Genomic DNA, 15,785 nt, shown 5'->3' with positions numbered 1-15,785 from the left:
AAACACAGCCGCGAGCTGCCAGTGATGTGAGCCTACCAGATGAGCTAAATGCCTTTAATGCTCGCTTCAAGGCAAGCAAAACTGAAGCATGCATGAGAGCACCAGCTGTTCCGAAAGACTGTGTGATCACGCTCTCCGTAGCCGATTTGAGCAAGAGCTTTAAACAGGTCAACATTCACAAGGCTGCGGGGTAAGGCAGATTACCAGGGCATGTACTCAGAGCATAAGCAGACCAACTGGCAAATGTCTTCACTGACATTTTCAACCTCTCCCTGACCGAGTATGTAATTCCCAAGTTTCAGGCAGACCATCATAGTTCCAGTGCCCAAGAATGTGAAGGTAACTTGCCTAAATGACTACCTCCTCGTAGCACTCACATCGGTAGCCATGAAGTGCTTTGAAAGGCTGGTCATGGCTCACATCAACACCATCAATGCAGAAACCCTAGACCCTCTCCAATTCGCAAACCACCCCAACTCCACACTGCCCTTTCCCACCTGGACAAAAAGAACAGCTATGTGAGAATGCTGTTCATTGACTACAGCTCAGCATTCAACACCATAGTGCCCTCAAAGCTCATCGCTAAGCTAAGGACTCTGGAACTAAACACCTCCCTCTGCAACTGGATCCTAGACTTCCTCATGGGACGCTCCCAGGTGGTAAGGGTAGGCAACAACACATCTGACACGCTGATCCTCAACACAGGGGAACCTCAGGGATGTGTGCTTACTGCCCTCCTGTACTCCCTGTTCACCCGCGACTTCGTGGCCGAGCACGACTCCAACAGCATCATTATATTTGCTGACGACACAACAGTGGTATTTTTTTATTTATCCGTTATTTTACCAGGTAAGTTGACTGAGAACACGTTCTCATTTGCAGCAACGACCTGGGGAATAGTTACAGGGGAGAGGAGGGGGATGAATGAGCCAATTTTAAACTGGGGATTATTAGGTGACCGTGATGGTTTGAGGGCCAGATTGGGAATTTAGCCAGGAAGGCTTGATCACCAACAACGATGAGACAGCCTATAGGGAGGAGGTCAGAGACCTGGCAGTGTGTTTCCAGGACAACCTCTCCCTCAATGTGAGCAAGACAAAGGAGATGATCGTGGACTACAGGAAAAGGAGAGCCGAACAGGCCCCCATTAACATCGACAGGGCTGTAGTGGAGCGTGTCGAGAGTTTCAAATTATTTGGTGTCCACATCACCAACAAACTATCATGGTCCAAACACACCAAGACAGTTGTGAAGAGGGCACGACAACACCTTTTCCCCCTCAGGAGACTGAAAAGATTTGGCATGGGTCCTCAGATCCTCAAAAAGTTATACTGCTGCACCATCGAGAGCATCCTTACCGGTTGCATCACCGCCTGGTATGGCAGCTGCTCGGCATCCGACCGTAAGGCGCTACAGAAGGAAGTGCGTACGACCCAATACATCACTGGGACCAAGCTTCCTGCTGCTACTCAGTGTTTATTATCTATGCATAGTCACTTTACCCCAACCTACACTTTTCCCAAACTACCTTGACTAACCTGTCCCACCGCACATTGACTCGGTACCGGTACCCCCTGTATATAGCCTCGTTATTGTTATGTAATTTAATTGTGTTACTTTTTATTTGTTACTTTAGTTTATTTACTAAATATTTTCTTAACTATATTTCTGTCACATTCTGACCTTAGTTCTTTTGTTAGGTCTTTGATTAGTATGGTCAGGGCGTGAGTTGGGTGGGTTGTCTATGTTCCTTTTTCTATGATTTGGGATTTCTGTGTTTGGCCTGGTATGGTTCTCAATCAGTCAGCTGTCAATCGTTGTTCCTGATTGAAAACCATATTTAGGTAGCCTGGTTTCACTTTTGAGTTGTGGGTGATTATTTTTCGTGTTAGTGTTTGTGCCACACGGGACTGCTTCGGTTTTTGTTTCTTCACGTCGTTATTTTGTATTTTGGTGTTCAAGGCAAATAAACATAATGAACACGTACCACGCTGCGCATTGGTCCGATATCTCCTCCTCCTCCTCAGACGAAGAGGAGGAAAGCCGTTACAATTTATTGATCTGCATTGTTGGTTAATAAGGGCTTGTAAGTAAGCATTTCACTGTTAGGTCTACCTGTTGTATACGGAGCTTGTGACAAATACAATTTGGTTTTTAGTAACCATATCAAGGAAAACCAAAGTTCCAAAGGCTGGCCCTAATATAGTGTATAAGAGGTCACACAATAAGTTTTGTATTGATTCCTATGTTGTTGATTTAAATAATATTTGTTGGTCTGTGGTGTGCAATGAGGAGCAACCATACGCTGCACTTGACACATTTATGAAATTGCTTATTCCAGTTACTAATAAGCATGCACCCATTAAAAACAATATTGTTGTCTATCAACAATGACAAGCCACTGAGGTCTGATTTAATGGAAAATGACTGAGGATAATAGTGGACAATATTACCACTCCTATTTGCCATATTTTCAATCTAAGCCTACTAGAAAGTGTGTTCCGTATGGTTGCTCCTACAAATCATTCACTAAACTCTAAACCTCAACTAAATCTTGTAATAAATCATGTGCAATTTGAGCAAGTTGAGGTGACTCAACTGCTTGGAGTAACGCTGGATTATAAACTGTCATGGTCAAAACATGTTGATACAACAGTAGCTAAGATGGGGAGAAGTCTGTCCATAATTAAGTGCTGCTCTGCCTTTTTAACAGCACTATCAACAAGGCAGGTCCTACAGGCCCTGGTTTTGTCACACCTGGACTACTGTTCAATCATGTGGTCAGGTGCCACATAGAGGGACCTCGGAAAATGACAATTGGCTCAGAACAGGGCAGCTGGACTACTGTTCAGTCATGTGGCTCAGAACAGGGCAGCACGGCTGGCCCTTAAATGTACACGGAGAGCTGACATTAATAATTTGCATGTCAATCTCTCATGGCTCAAAGTGGAGGAGAGATTGACTTCATCACTACTTGTGTTGACATGCTGAATGCACCGAGGTGTCTGTTTAAACTACTAGCACACAGCTCAGACACCTGATCATACACCACAATACATGCCAACAGAAGTCTCTTCACAGTCCCCATGGCTACATGGAACTCTATTCCACAGTACTACATAGAGCCATGGCTACATGGAACTCTATTCCACAGTACTACATAGAGCCATGGCTACATGGAACTCTATTCCACAGTACTACATAGAGCCATGGCTACATGGAACTCTATTCCACAGTACTACATAGAGCCATGGCTACATGGAACTCTATTCCACAGTACTACATAGAGCCATGGCTACATGGAACTCTATTCCACAGTACTACATAGAGCCATGGCTACATGGAACTCTATTCCACAGTACTACATAGAGCCATGGCTACATGGAACTCTATTCCACAGTACTACATAGAGCCATGGCTACATGGAACTCTATTCCACAGTACTACATAGAGCCATGGCTACATGGAACTCTATTCCACAGTACTACATAGAGCCATGGCTACATGGAACTCTATTCCACAGTACTACATAGAGCCATGGCTACATGGAACTCTATTCCACAGTACTACATAGAGCCATGGCTACATGGAACTCTATTCCACAGTACTACATAGAGCCATGGCTACATGGAACTCTATTCCACAGTACTACATAGAGCCATGGCTACATGGAACTCTATTCCACAGTACTACATAGAGCCATGGCTACATGGAACTCTATTCCACAGTACTACATAGAGCCATGGCTACATGGAACTCTATTCCACAGTACTACATAGAGCCATGGCTACATGGAACTCTATTCCACAGTACTACATAGAGCCATGGCTACATGGAACTCTATTCCACAGTACTACATAGAGCCATGGCTACATGGAACTCTATTCCACAGTACTACATAGAGCCATGGCTACATGGAACTCTATTCCACAGTACTACATAGAGCCATGGCTACATGGAACTCTATTCCACAGTACTACATAGAGCCATGGCTACATGGAACTCTATTCCACAGTACTACATAGAGCCATGGCTAGAGCCACATGGAACTCTATTCCACAGTACTACATAGAGCCATGGCTACATGGAACTCTATTCCACAGTACTACATAGAGCCATGGCTACATGGAACTCTATTCCACAGTACTACATAGAGCCATGGCTACATGGAACTCTATTCCACAGTACTACATAGAGCCATGGCTACATGGAACTCTATTCCACAGTACTAGCCATAGAGCCATGGCTACATGGAACTCTATTCCACAGTACTACATAGAGCCATGGCTACATGGAACTCTATTCCACAGTACTACATAGAGCCATGGCTACATGGAACTCTATTCCACAGTACTACATAGAGCCATGGCTACATGGAACTCTATTCCACAGTACTACATAGAGCCATGGCTACATGGAACTCTATTCCACAGTACTACATAGAGCCATGGCTACATGGAACTCTATTCCACAGTACTACATAGAGCCATGGCTACATGGAACTCTATTCCACAGTACTACATAGAGCCATGGCTACATGGAACTCTATTCCACAGTACTACATAGAGCCATGGCTACATGGAACTCTATTCCACATCAGATATAAAAAAAACAGATAAAAATACACCTTATGGAACAGCGGGGACTGTGAAGAGACACACACACAGGCACAGACACACATACACATGAGAAGACACTCACTCTACACATACACATGAATTTTGTGGATATGTGATAGTAGGTTAGTGGCCTGAGGGAACACACTTAATGGGTTGTGAAAGTGTTATGACAGACATATAATCAATGTAATATTTAAAATTGTATATAACTGTCTTCATGTTCCTGGACCCCAGGAAGAGTGCAGCAGCTAATGGGGATCCTTAATAAATACAAATACAAATAACAACAATAATAATAACAACAAATAACCCTCCATGCGTTCTTCTCTGCTAGCTGTGTGAGGACCTCTTCACCAAGATCAGTGACAGCAATACCGACAACAGCTTGTCCTACTCCGTAGAGGTGAGTGCTCCTGACCCTCTACTGTTTTTAGAGTAAGCTTGAATACAAGAGAGGCCTACTCCATAGTAGGTTAGGGATTTTAAAGTGTTAACATTTTGGCGTTATAATAAGGTTGGTAGCAACATGGAAAATCATTGTGGAAATCTGTTTCAGCTCAAGTCGACTACAAAATCCACAATGCATTGCCACAATGCATTGCTCCTTTCTATAATATATCTAGCAACGGCACCATGCAATGCATTCTGGACTAAAGAGGCAGACAAATTGGAAAAATGTGCTAGACCCTCCTTAAATTGACCATGTCTCGGGGTAGGAACAGATAGATGCAAAACAAAATGCAAACATAAGATCAATGGCTCATTCGAGAGACGACATCCTCCCGATGGAGTTATGACATCGGCCAGCATTGAATTCTGATGTATGATATAGGTTTTCGCCAACTTAAAGTCGTATTCCTATTAACTTCCAGAATAGTGAGAGTGACTTTATCATGGTGCTTTATCATACCGGCCTGCTTTCTGCCTGTTTGAACGCCAATAAATCAGATACACATGAAAACATTACCCTGGGAATTGTTAGAACATCACTCAGAGATGCACAAATACAATATAACACTCAAAATGAGGGAAACTTGACTTTAACTCCAGGGGGATTTGAATAGCTCTGTTAAATCTATATAGAATCCACCATAACTAATTGTATCCTAACGTGGTTGACAGTCATGAAATGGCAAATCCACATTAGGGTGCTTAACCCCAAGACAAGTGATATGTAAAATCAATGGGGAGGACACAGTATTGTCATAATGCAAACATAAGATAAGAGTTCTGATAAGAGTGTCTTTAGTATCCCAAGTTCTCAATGGACGTTTGATTGGCACTGAGTTGATTTGATTGGCACTGAGTTGGTTTGATTGGCACTGAGTTGGTTTGATTGGCACTGAGTTGGTTTGATTGGCACTGAGTTGGTTTGATTGGCACTGAGTTGGTTTGATTGGCACTGAGTTGGTTTGATTGGCACTGAGTTGGTTTGATTGGCACTGAGTTGGTTTGATTGGCACTGAGTTGGTTTGATTGGCACTGAGTTGGTTTGATTGGCACTGAGTTGGTTTGATTGGCACTTCTATAGAGTATTGACAACCTCCACAGGTGAGCTACATGGAGATCTACTGTGAGCGTGTGCGTGACCTGCTGAACCCAAAGAACAAAGGGAACCTGCGTGTGAGAGAGCACCCCCTGATGGGGCCCTACGTGGAGGACCTGTCGAAACTGGCCGTCACCTCCTACAACGACATCCAGGACCTGATGGAGTCTGGCAACAAGGCCAGGTAAATGAGACTTTCAGTGGATGGATGATGGATGGATGGATGATAGATGGATGGGTTGGAAGGGTGGATGGTGGATGAAAGAGGGAGGGATGGATGGATGCTGGATGATAGATGGATGGGTTGGAAGGGTGGATGGTGGATGAAAGAGGGAGGGAGGGATGGATGGGTTGGAATGGTGGATGAAAGAGGGAGGGATGGATGGATGGATGATGGATGGGTGGGCGGGTGGGTGGGTTGAAAGGGTGGATGGTGGATGAAAGAGGGAGGGATGGATGGATGATAGATGGGTGGGTTGGAAGGGTGTATGAAAGAGGGATGGATGGATGTCATAAGGTTACATTCTCTCTTCCTTCAGGACGGTGGCAGCCACCAACATGAACGAGACCAGCAGCCGCTCTCACGCTGTCTTCAACATCATCTTCACTCAGAAGAAACACGACATGGAGTCAGAGAACACGTCTGAGAAGGTACAATAAGCAATACAACAACTTCATGACCAGGTTCAACCTCCTGTTCACGCTTCTGCAATGGTTTGAAGCCAAAGAGTTAATAACTCTGACCAATATGTTTACACTTTTATAGTTGAGATCTATTGCCATGTTATCTGGACATCCACAGTGTTATCATTTTATGATAACACTACTCAGTGCTCATTACAGATAAGCCCTCACAGAGCGTTTATTGGGGCTGCCGCTGTGTATTTGGAATCTGGACATTTTCCCTTTACAATACAGAGTACGGAAGCAGATTCATGCCAAAATAAATGATGATACCAGAGTGGTTTCTTGTTGCAGGTGAGCAAGATCAGCCTGGTGGATCTGGCTGGGAGTGAGAGAGCTGACTCTACCGGAGCCAAAGGAACCAGGCTGAAGGTGAGAGGGTCTTTTTTGGGTCTACTTTATGGGCTGAATTTGATCCCCCAGTGATGTCGATGTATGAATTCCTCAAAGTTTTGAGTTAACATTTCTAGTTGACACGTCTATGCATTTTACAAAGCATCTAGGCTCTGTGTCTCGAGATTGTGGAGATTGTAGTTTTTGCGTCCCAAGCAATGCTTCTCGATTGATAAACTTCGCCCCATCTGTTCCTTTTCAGGAAGGAGCAAATATCAACAAATCTCTAACTACACTGGGAAAAGTCATCTCTGCTTTAGCTGAAGTGGTTAGAGTCCTTACTCTTCTGTACACAACTCGTTGTCTGTATGGTAATTTAAGCAACTTGGTAAAACTGTCTATTAATTCAATACTGTCAACTTCTTATCTTTCTAGGACTCCGCACCAAATAAGGTACACCATTTCAATGACTTATTCCATTTCTGTCATGAGAAAATATTTGGGGAAATGGTATTAAGAGATTGGATGATAAACAACCGTTTCTTCTTATATGTATTCCTACATTTGTCAACATGTAAATGCACTTCTATTGAAGCAGTATTCTAATTGGGAAGATTATTTGTTAACAGAACAAGAAGAAGAAGAAGGTGGAGAGCCATATCCCTTACAGAGACTCAGTGCTGACCTGGCTACTGAGAGAGAACCTGGGTACGTGCTTTCCACCTAGTAGCCCAGGTCCTGCCGACTACGATAATTGTGGCGTCCTCATCACTGTTTACTCTTTTGTTTAATTCCTCTGCAGATACCCTTTAAATAATCCTTCCTCCTCTCGCCCTCATCCACAATTCATCTGTTTTCCCCTTCCTGTCCATTAGGAGGTAACTCTCGCACCGCCATGGTGGCAGCCCTCAGCCCTGCTGATATCAACTATGACGAGACCCTGAGCACCCTCAGGTAAGAACCCAGCTCTGAGGTAACATTCTCCTGTTAAAAACATAGTAGTCATTGGATGACCCTATAGTACTTCACTGTCAGCATTTGTGAACTGTAATGACATTGCATTATGAGACTAAATCAGAAAGTAACCCAGGAGCTTCAAATAATGATACCTTGAACGCTCCCATGTTTTCACTGTCAATGTAATTATGAACAAAGTAGAATTGAGATTTTGGGGTGAACGTCCCCTTTAATGGGTTTCATTCTCTCAGGTATGCAGACCGCGCTAAGCAGATCCGCTGTAACGCTGTTATCAACGAGGACCCCAACAACCGTCTGGTGCGTGAGTTGAAGGAGGAGGTGTGTCGCCTCAAGGACCTCCTCTTTGCTCAGGGTCTGGGAGATATCATAGACAGTGAGTACACACACACACACACACACACACACACACACACACACACACACACACACACACACACACACACACACACACACACACACACACACACACACACACACACACACACACACACACACACACAAGATGAGTGTCTCACACACACTCTTCTCTCTCCCCTCTCCTCTCAGCGTATCGATGTCCTGGTCCTGTGATAGCTGGTTTGAAAAGTGTGTATATTCTGACAACCTCACGCTTTTGCAGCTAACTTGACAATAAAGCTCAAACTCTTATGACACTAAAGTCCTTACACCCCAGAACTATGACAGGACTCCGAACCAAAACTCATCTAAAACCTATAGAAAGGTTTTACATGAGACCAGCAGACCCTGTAGACAAGAAACTGCTCTCATAGTACTTTCCATGTTCTCATTTCCCTCGTTTATCTGCACTGATCTGCAAACATGGGATAGGTGAACGCAAGATGGTGGACTCCTCTTAGGGAACAGACTTGTCCACCTGTTCAGATCAGTGTAGATCAAGAAGAGGAGACGAGGGGAGGAAGCCATTTTAGACTGTTGGGGATGCATGCAACATTGGTTACACCAGTTCTCTGGGTGTGTAGCTAGCTGATTGGATGCTCTGCTTCTGAAGAGGAGCTATGATATGCCAGGTTCTTAATGTGGGCTCTGGTTGGGTCTCTAGAGCTCAGCTGCCTTCTAATTCACACTGCTTGCCCGGCATAATTGTCCCTTGCGGATGAATGACGTTTTTTGGAATTGCATTGAATTTAATTCAATAATGCTTTCACAGCCTTTCAGCCTGGAGATTATACTGCAAGTAAGAACTAAAAGACATTTCTTCTAGGCTGCCCTATATATTGGCTGGTCTTCATATAACATTGCTTGTTTTTAGCTTGGTATTTAATATATTTCCCATATGAATGTCAGAGAAATGCATTGGCTCTAACTTATCGTATGCTTAACATATTCCATCAGTTTAAGTTGCTCTTTTCTGGCTCTCTCTGCAGTGGCTTTGGTAAGCACCTGTCTGCTTCTACAATCCATCTTTTGAGCTCTCTTCTTCTTTTTGTTGCTCTTCCCTTTCCTCCATATGTCCATCTCTCTGTTTTTCTCTCCACCCCGATGTCTCCTCTTCCTCACCTTCCTGCTGTCTGCTCCCTCTCTCTCCCTCTCTCCCCCACACACTCCCGCTCTTCTTCTGGCAGACTTGTGTGATTACAACAACCTTGTCAATAAACGCCAGGCTGTCAATCAAATGGGTGATCTATCCACAGTGACCAATGCCATGACTGGGATGAGCCCCTCCCCCTCACTCTCTGCTCTGTCCAGCCGCGCGGGCTCCATGGCAAACCTACACGACCGCATCTTCAGCCCCGCCTCCGAGGAGGCCATAGAGAGACTCAAGGTAGGTAGGAGGGAGGTAGGGTGAAATGAGAGGTAGTGGGGGAGTGAGTAAGTGACTGTGTGAGCTAAAGGGATTGAAGGAGAAAGAGACAGGGTGGGAAGGGGAGAGAGAGGAGGAGAGGAAGGCGGTGGGGAGAGAGAGATGGCTGGTGACAGATAGAGATAGAGAGGAAAATTAGAGAGAGATGGCAAGGGTGAGGGAGGCTAACCACAATGCTTAGTAATACCATGTGTGTACCATACCAATTTAGACATTTGTCATTCTTTCCACCCTAGGAAACAGAGAAAATCATTGCAGAGCTCAATGAAACATGGGAGGAGAAGTTGCGCCGTACTGAAGATATCCGGATGCAGAGGTGTGTTAGACGGATTGAGCCATTATCCTCATCTGAGTCCCTCTGTCTTAAATAACCGTTATAACTAACCCAAACCCTAATTCCCCAAAAACATGGCTCTCTGTTATCTGTAGGGAAGCCCTACTGGCTGAGATGGGTGTGGCCATGAGAGAAGATGGAGGCACCGTGGGCGTGTTCTCCCCCAAGAAGGTCAGAACCTCAAAAATACAGTACACCCCTATCACAACTGTAATGATATCCACTACAGTACCCATAATGCTCTGTACATAATCATTTTCCCCCCATCATGCTACAACAACCCCTGTCAACAACATTTAGACACAAGTCCTAATGTTCATGTCTTTCTTCCAGACCCCTCACCTGGTGAACCTAAACGAGGACCCGTTGATGTCTGAGTGCTTACTCTACTACATCAAAGATGGGACCACCAAGTAAGAACGACTGCTTTCTTCCACCTGCAGGAAGTGTGTACTTCTCAATGAGAACTATTTTGGACTGAGGTGGCCAACAGTCCTGTAGTACAGTATATATGGATTCGGAGTAGGGGGGTTAGCTGTTTAAGTTTACTACCTGGAATATCAAAGGTGATGAGTGGTCCTGTGAAGTGGACGAGGATATTTTATCATCTTCAGAATGTGAAGACTGAAATAGCTTTCTTACAAGAAATGCATCTGCATACAGCAAATCACTCTATACTCCATGTCCTCTGTATCTTTCCCTCAGGGTGGGTCGTGAGGACGCTAGAAGTCGCCAGGACATCGTTCTCAGCGGCCATTTTATCCAGGATGAGCACTGCACCTTCAGCAGCACCACAGGCCCCGGGGGAGAAGGTGAGACTGAATTGACCAACTGTGGACGAACCATGCTAGTTCTATTCGTTATATTTCTGTGGGAGAAATAACTGGCAGATTATGCCTGAGTGCACCAGAGGTTATAGAGACTCTGTAGAGACTGGGACTAGTGAGACTGGTGTTATAGAGTAAAATGACTGGGCTATAGACTATAGATTAGGATGACTGGGTTATAGACTATATATTAAGATGACTGGCTAATAGACTATTGATTAGGATGACTGATGTTATAGACTATAGATTAGGATGACTGGTGTTATAGACTATAGATTAGGATGACTGGTGTTATAGACTATAGATGAGGAAAACTGGGTTATAGACTATAGATTAGGATGACTGGTGTTATAGACTATAGATGCCTGGTGTTATAGACTATATATTAAGATGACTGGGTTATAGACTATAGATTAGGAAAACTGGTGTTATAGACTAGATTAGGATGACTGGGTTATAGACTATAGATTAGGAAGACTGGTGTAATAGACTAGATTAGGAAAACTGAGTTATAGACTATAGATTAGGAAGACTGGTGTTATAGACTAGATTAGGAAAACTGGGTTATAGACTATAGATTAGGAAGACTGGTGTTATAGACTATAGATTAGGAAAACTGGGTTATAGACTATAGATTAGGAAGACTGGTGTTATAGACTATAGATTAGGATGACTGGTGTTATAGACTATAGATTAGGAAAACTGGGTTATAGACTATAGATTAGGAAGACTGGTTTTATAGATTAGGATGACTGGCTAATAGACTAGACGTAACGTAACGTCCGTCGTTAGATGAAGGAGAACAAAGCGCAGCATGGAAAGTGTTCATGATTTTTAATACTGAACTCTGACAAAACAAAAAAATTCAAAACTGAATTTAAAGTTCTGCAGGGCTAGACAGCAACTATGCAAAAACAAGATCCCACAACTAAAGGGGGAAAAAAGGCTGCCACAGTATGATCCCCAATCAGAGACAACGATAGACAGCTGCCTCTGATTGGTTATCATACCCAACCAACAAAGAAATAGAAAAACTAGAATGCCCACCCAAATCACACCCCGACCTAACCAAATAGAGAAATAAAAAGGCTCTCTAAGGTCAGGGCGTGACACTAGATTAGGATGACTGGGTTTTAGACTATAGAGATGTGGACTAGTGAGGTTCTATACTATAGAGACGTAGACTAGTGAGGTTCTAGACTATAGAGATGTGGACTAGTGAGGTTCTAGACTATAGAGACGTGGACTAGTGAGGTTCAAGACTATAGAGACGTGGACTAGTGAGGTTTTAGACTATAGAGACATGGACTAGTGAGGTTTTAGACTAGAGATTTGGACTAGTGAGGTTTTAGACTATAGAGACGTGGACTAGTGAGGTTCTAGACTATAGAGACGTGGACTAGTGAGGTTCTAGACTATATAGACGTGGACTAGTGAGGTTCTAGACTCTAGAGACGTGGACTACTGAGGTTCTAGACTATAGAGGTGTGGACTAGTGAGGTTCTAGACTTTAGTTATAGTAGTGTAATCACAGCAGACAGTAGAGTCTAGTGAGTGTGTGGGTAGAGTCTAGTGAGTGTGTGGGTAGAGTCTAGTGAGTGTGTGGGTAGAGTCTAGTGAGTGTGTGGGTAGAGTCTAGTGAGTGTGTGGGTAGAGTCTAGTGAGTGTGTGGGTAGAGTCTAGTGAGTGTGTGGGTAGAGTCTAGTGAGTGTGTGGGTAGAGTCTAGTGAGTGTGTGGGTAGAGTCTAGTGAGTGTGTGGGTAGAGTCTAGTGAGTGTGTGGGTAGAGTCTAGTGAGTGTGTGGGTAGAGTCTAGTGAGTGTGTGGGTAGAGTCTAGTGAGTGTGTGGGTAGAGTCTAGTGAGTGTGTGGGTAGAGTCTAGTGAGTGTGTGGGTAGAGTCTAGTGAGTGTGTGGGTAGAGTCTAGTGAGTGTGTGGGTAGAGTCTAGTGAGTGTGTGGGTAGAGTCTAGTCAGTGTGTGGGTAGAGTCTAGTGAGTGTGTGGGTAGAGTCCAGTGAGTGTGTGGGTAGAGTCTAGTGAGTGTGTGGGTAGAGTCCAGTGAGTGTGTGGGTAGAGTCCAGTGAGTGTGTGGGTAGAGTCCAGTGAGTGTGTGGGTAGAGTCCAGTGAGTGTGTGGGTAGAGTCCAGTGAGTGTGTGGGTAGAGTCCAGTGAGTGTGTGGGTAGAGTCCAGTGAGTGTGTGGGTAGAGTCCAGTCAGTGTGTGGGTAGAGTCCAGTCAGTGTGTGGGTAGAGTCCAGTCAGTGTGTGGGTAGAGTCCAGTCAGTGTGTGGGTAGAGTCCAGTCAGTGTGTGGGTAGAGTCCAGTCAGTGTGTGGGTAGAGTCTAGTCAGTGTGTGGGTAGAGTCTAGTCAGTGTGTGGGTAGAGTCTAGTCAGTGTGTGGGTAGAGTCTAGTCAGTGTGTGGGTAGAGTCTAGTCAGTGTGTGGGTAGAGTCTAGTCAGTGTGTGGGTAGAGTCTAGTCAGTGTGTGGGTAGAGTCTAGTGAGTGTGTGGGTAGAGTCTAGTGAGTGTGTGGGTAGAGTCTAGTGAGTGTGTGGGTAGAATCTAGTGAGTGTGTGGGTAGAGTCTAGTGAGTGTGTGGGTAGAGTCTAGTCAGTGTGTGGGTAGAGTCCAGTGAGTGTGTGGGTAGAGTCTAGTGAGTGTGTGGGTAGAGTCCAGTCAGTGTGTGGGTAGAGTCCAGTCAGTGTGTGGGTAGAGTCCAGTCAGTGTGTGGGTAGAGTCCAGTCAGTGTGCACAGAACCAGTGCAAGAGAGTCAGTAGAATGGTCAAATGTTCACCATCCCCGGTGGTTCTTGTCTGTTGATGATGATGACACAGGGAACGTCTTCCTGGAGCCCTGCGAGGGGGCGGAGATCTATGTCAACGGGAAACTGGTGACCATGCCTACTCTGCTTCGCTCAGGTAAGTCTTGAACCCCACAGCGTCTTCCACTGAGCGCGGGAAACATATATACCACACACGTAAAACATACTGAAAAACTCTGTAAGGATTTTATTGAAAAATGTTTTATTTGTTTTGGCATGAATCAGCTTCCATATACAACATCTACAAATAAACTAAGAATCATCACAGGTGATTCACACTCCAAGGGTTAGAAAAACATCAATAGGTAAAAATGTATGAAACAACTGATGCATGATGCGGTTGACCTCATATTGACCTTTGACTCCTGACCCCAGGGAACCGCATTATCATGGGGAAGAGCCACGTGTTCCGCTTCAATGACCCGGAGCAGGCGCGGCAGGAGCGGGAGAGGACGCCCTTCGCTGAGACCCCCGTGGAGCCCGTGGACTGGGCCTTCGCCCAGAGAGAGCTGCTGGAAAAACAGGGCATCGACATGAAGCAGGAGATGGAGTCAAGGTACAATAATCGATGGGCTACCTTTGGCAAAGCACCAACTGTAATGAACTATCATCCTTTTATATAGCTTAAAACTGATTTGTGATCGTTTTGTCTGCAGGCTTCAAGAGTTAGAAGATCAGTACCGCAGAGAACGAGAGGAGGCCAGTAACCTTCTGGAACAACAGAGACTGGTAAGACACTAAGAGATGTTTTGAAATACTTATGAGATATATGTATATATATATATGCGCTATATTCTGTCATGTGATTTGATGTGTTTGCACCATGGTCTCCTAGGACTATGAGAGTAAACTGGAGGCCCTGCAGAAACAGGTGGACAGAAACTCCCGTTGCCTGGAGCCCCCAGAGGAAGAGGAGGAGCCTGAGGAGGAAGGTGAGACAGTGATTGACAGTTATCTACCTAGACCACCCTTTTTCAAGATTTTACAATCGTTTTGAAATAAGATGCCCGTTGCTGAGGCCAGACAATGGAATATTTTTAGAATGATGGAATGTTGTAAGTTTTTCCCATAGTTCCATGGACCAAGTGTGAGACGGAGCTTGCACTGTGGGCATTCCGTAAGTGGCGTTTCTACCAGTTTACCTCCCTCAGGGACCTGCTGTGGGGAAACGCCATCTTCCTCAAGGAAGCCAACGCCATCAGTGTGGAGCTCAAGAAGAAGGTAGGTACACTGTCATTATATTTTGGGGTGGCAGGTAGCCTAGTGGTTAGAGCGTTGGACTAGTAACCGAAAGGTTGCAAGATCAAATCCCCGAGCTCAAATCCCCGAGCCCCTGAACAAGGCAGTTAATCCACTGTTCCTAGGCCGTCATTGAAAATAACAATTTGTTCTTAACTGACTTGCCTAGTTAAATAAAGGTAAAATAAAAATAAAATATACAGTGAGCTCCAAAATGATTGGGACAGTGACACATTTGTTGTTGTTTTGGCTCTGTATTCCAGCACGTTGGAATGATACAACAACCATGTGGTTGAACGGCAGACAGTCAGCTTTAATTTGAGGGTATTTTGTATTCATATCAGGTGAACCGTTTAGAAATTACAGCGCTTTTTGTACATAGTCCACCTATTTTAGGGGACCAAAAGTATTGGAACAAATTCACATATATTTGTATTAAAGTTGTCAAAAGTTGAGTATTTGGTCCCATATTCACGCAATGACTACATAAAGCTTGTGACTCTACACACTTGTTAGATGCATTTGCTGTTTTTTGTTGTGGTTGTGTTTCAGATTATTTTGTGCCCAATAGAAATGAATGGTAA

At 44.4% G+C, this 15,785-nt stretch overlaps 1 protein-coding gene across 15 annotated transcripts in view; it reads left to right on the top strand.

The window, feature by feature from the left end:
- The window catches only part of LOC135558474 (kinesin-like protein KIF1A), a 46,961-nt gene that overhangs the window by 13,098 nt on the left and 18,078 nt on the right, over positions 1-15,785 (top strand). For 5 of the 15 annotated variants that reach the window (XM_064992298.1, XM_064992297.1, XM_064992296.1 and 2 more), the window contains exons 5-23: positions 4,954-5,022; positions 6,171-6,349; positions 6,705-6,816; positions 7,144-7,221; positions 7,445-7,510; positions 7,618-7,635; positions 7,812-7,890; positions 8,058-8,136; positions 8,391-8,533; positions 9,813-9,943; positions 10,219-10,298; positions 10,412-10,487; positions 10,650-10,729; positions 11,022-11,128; positions 13,976-14,059; positions 14,338-14,518; positions 14,619-14,691; positions 14,798-14,894; positions 15,035-15,183. In XM_064992298.1, coding sequence (XP_064848370.1) covers positions 4,954-5,022; positions 6,171-6,349; positions 6,705-6,816; positions 7,144-7,221; positions 7,445-7,510; positions 7,618-7,635; positions 7,812-7,890; positions 8,058-8,136; positions 8,391-8,533; positions 9,813-9,943; positions 10,219-10,298; positions 10,412-10,487; positions 10,650-10,729; positions 11,022-11,128; positions 13,976-14,059; positions 14,338-14,518; positions 14,619-14,691; positions 14,798-14,894; positions 15,035-15,183 — 1,881 coding nt within the window. Of the gene's footprint in view, positions 1-4,953; positions 5,023-6,170; positions 6,350-6,704; positions 6,817-7,143; positions 7,222-7,444; positions 7,511-7,617; positions 7,636-7,811; positions 7,891-8,057; positions 8,137-8,390; positions 8,534-8,706; positions 8,746-9,328; positions 9,356-9,743; positions 9,944-10,218; positions 10,299-10,411; positions 10,488-10,649; positions 10,730-11,021; positions 11,129-13,975; positions 14,060-14,337; positions 14,519-14,618; positions 14,692-14,797; positions 14,895-15,022; positions 15,184-15,785 lie in introns of all 15 variants that reach the window. The other 10 variants (XM_064992301.1, XM_064992290.1, XM_064992289.1 and 7 more) reach the window with 5 other exon arrangements.

This window comes from Oncorhynchus masou, chromosome 17 (assembly GCF_036934945.1).
Source record: "Oncorhynchus masou masou isolate Uvic2021 chromosome 17, UVic_Omas_1.1, whole genome shotgun sequence".
Classification (NCBI taxonomy): domain Eukaryota; kingdom Metazoa; phylum Chordata; class Actinopteri; order Salmoniformes; family Salmonidae; genus Oncorhynchus; species Oncorhynchus masou.
Note: the sequence above shows the minus strand (reverse complement) of the source record. Positions and strands in the feature narration are given on the sequence as shown.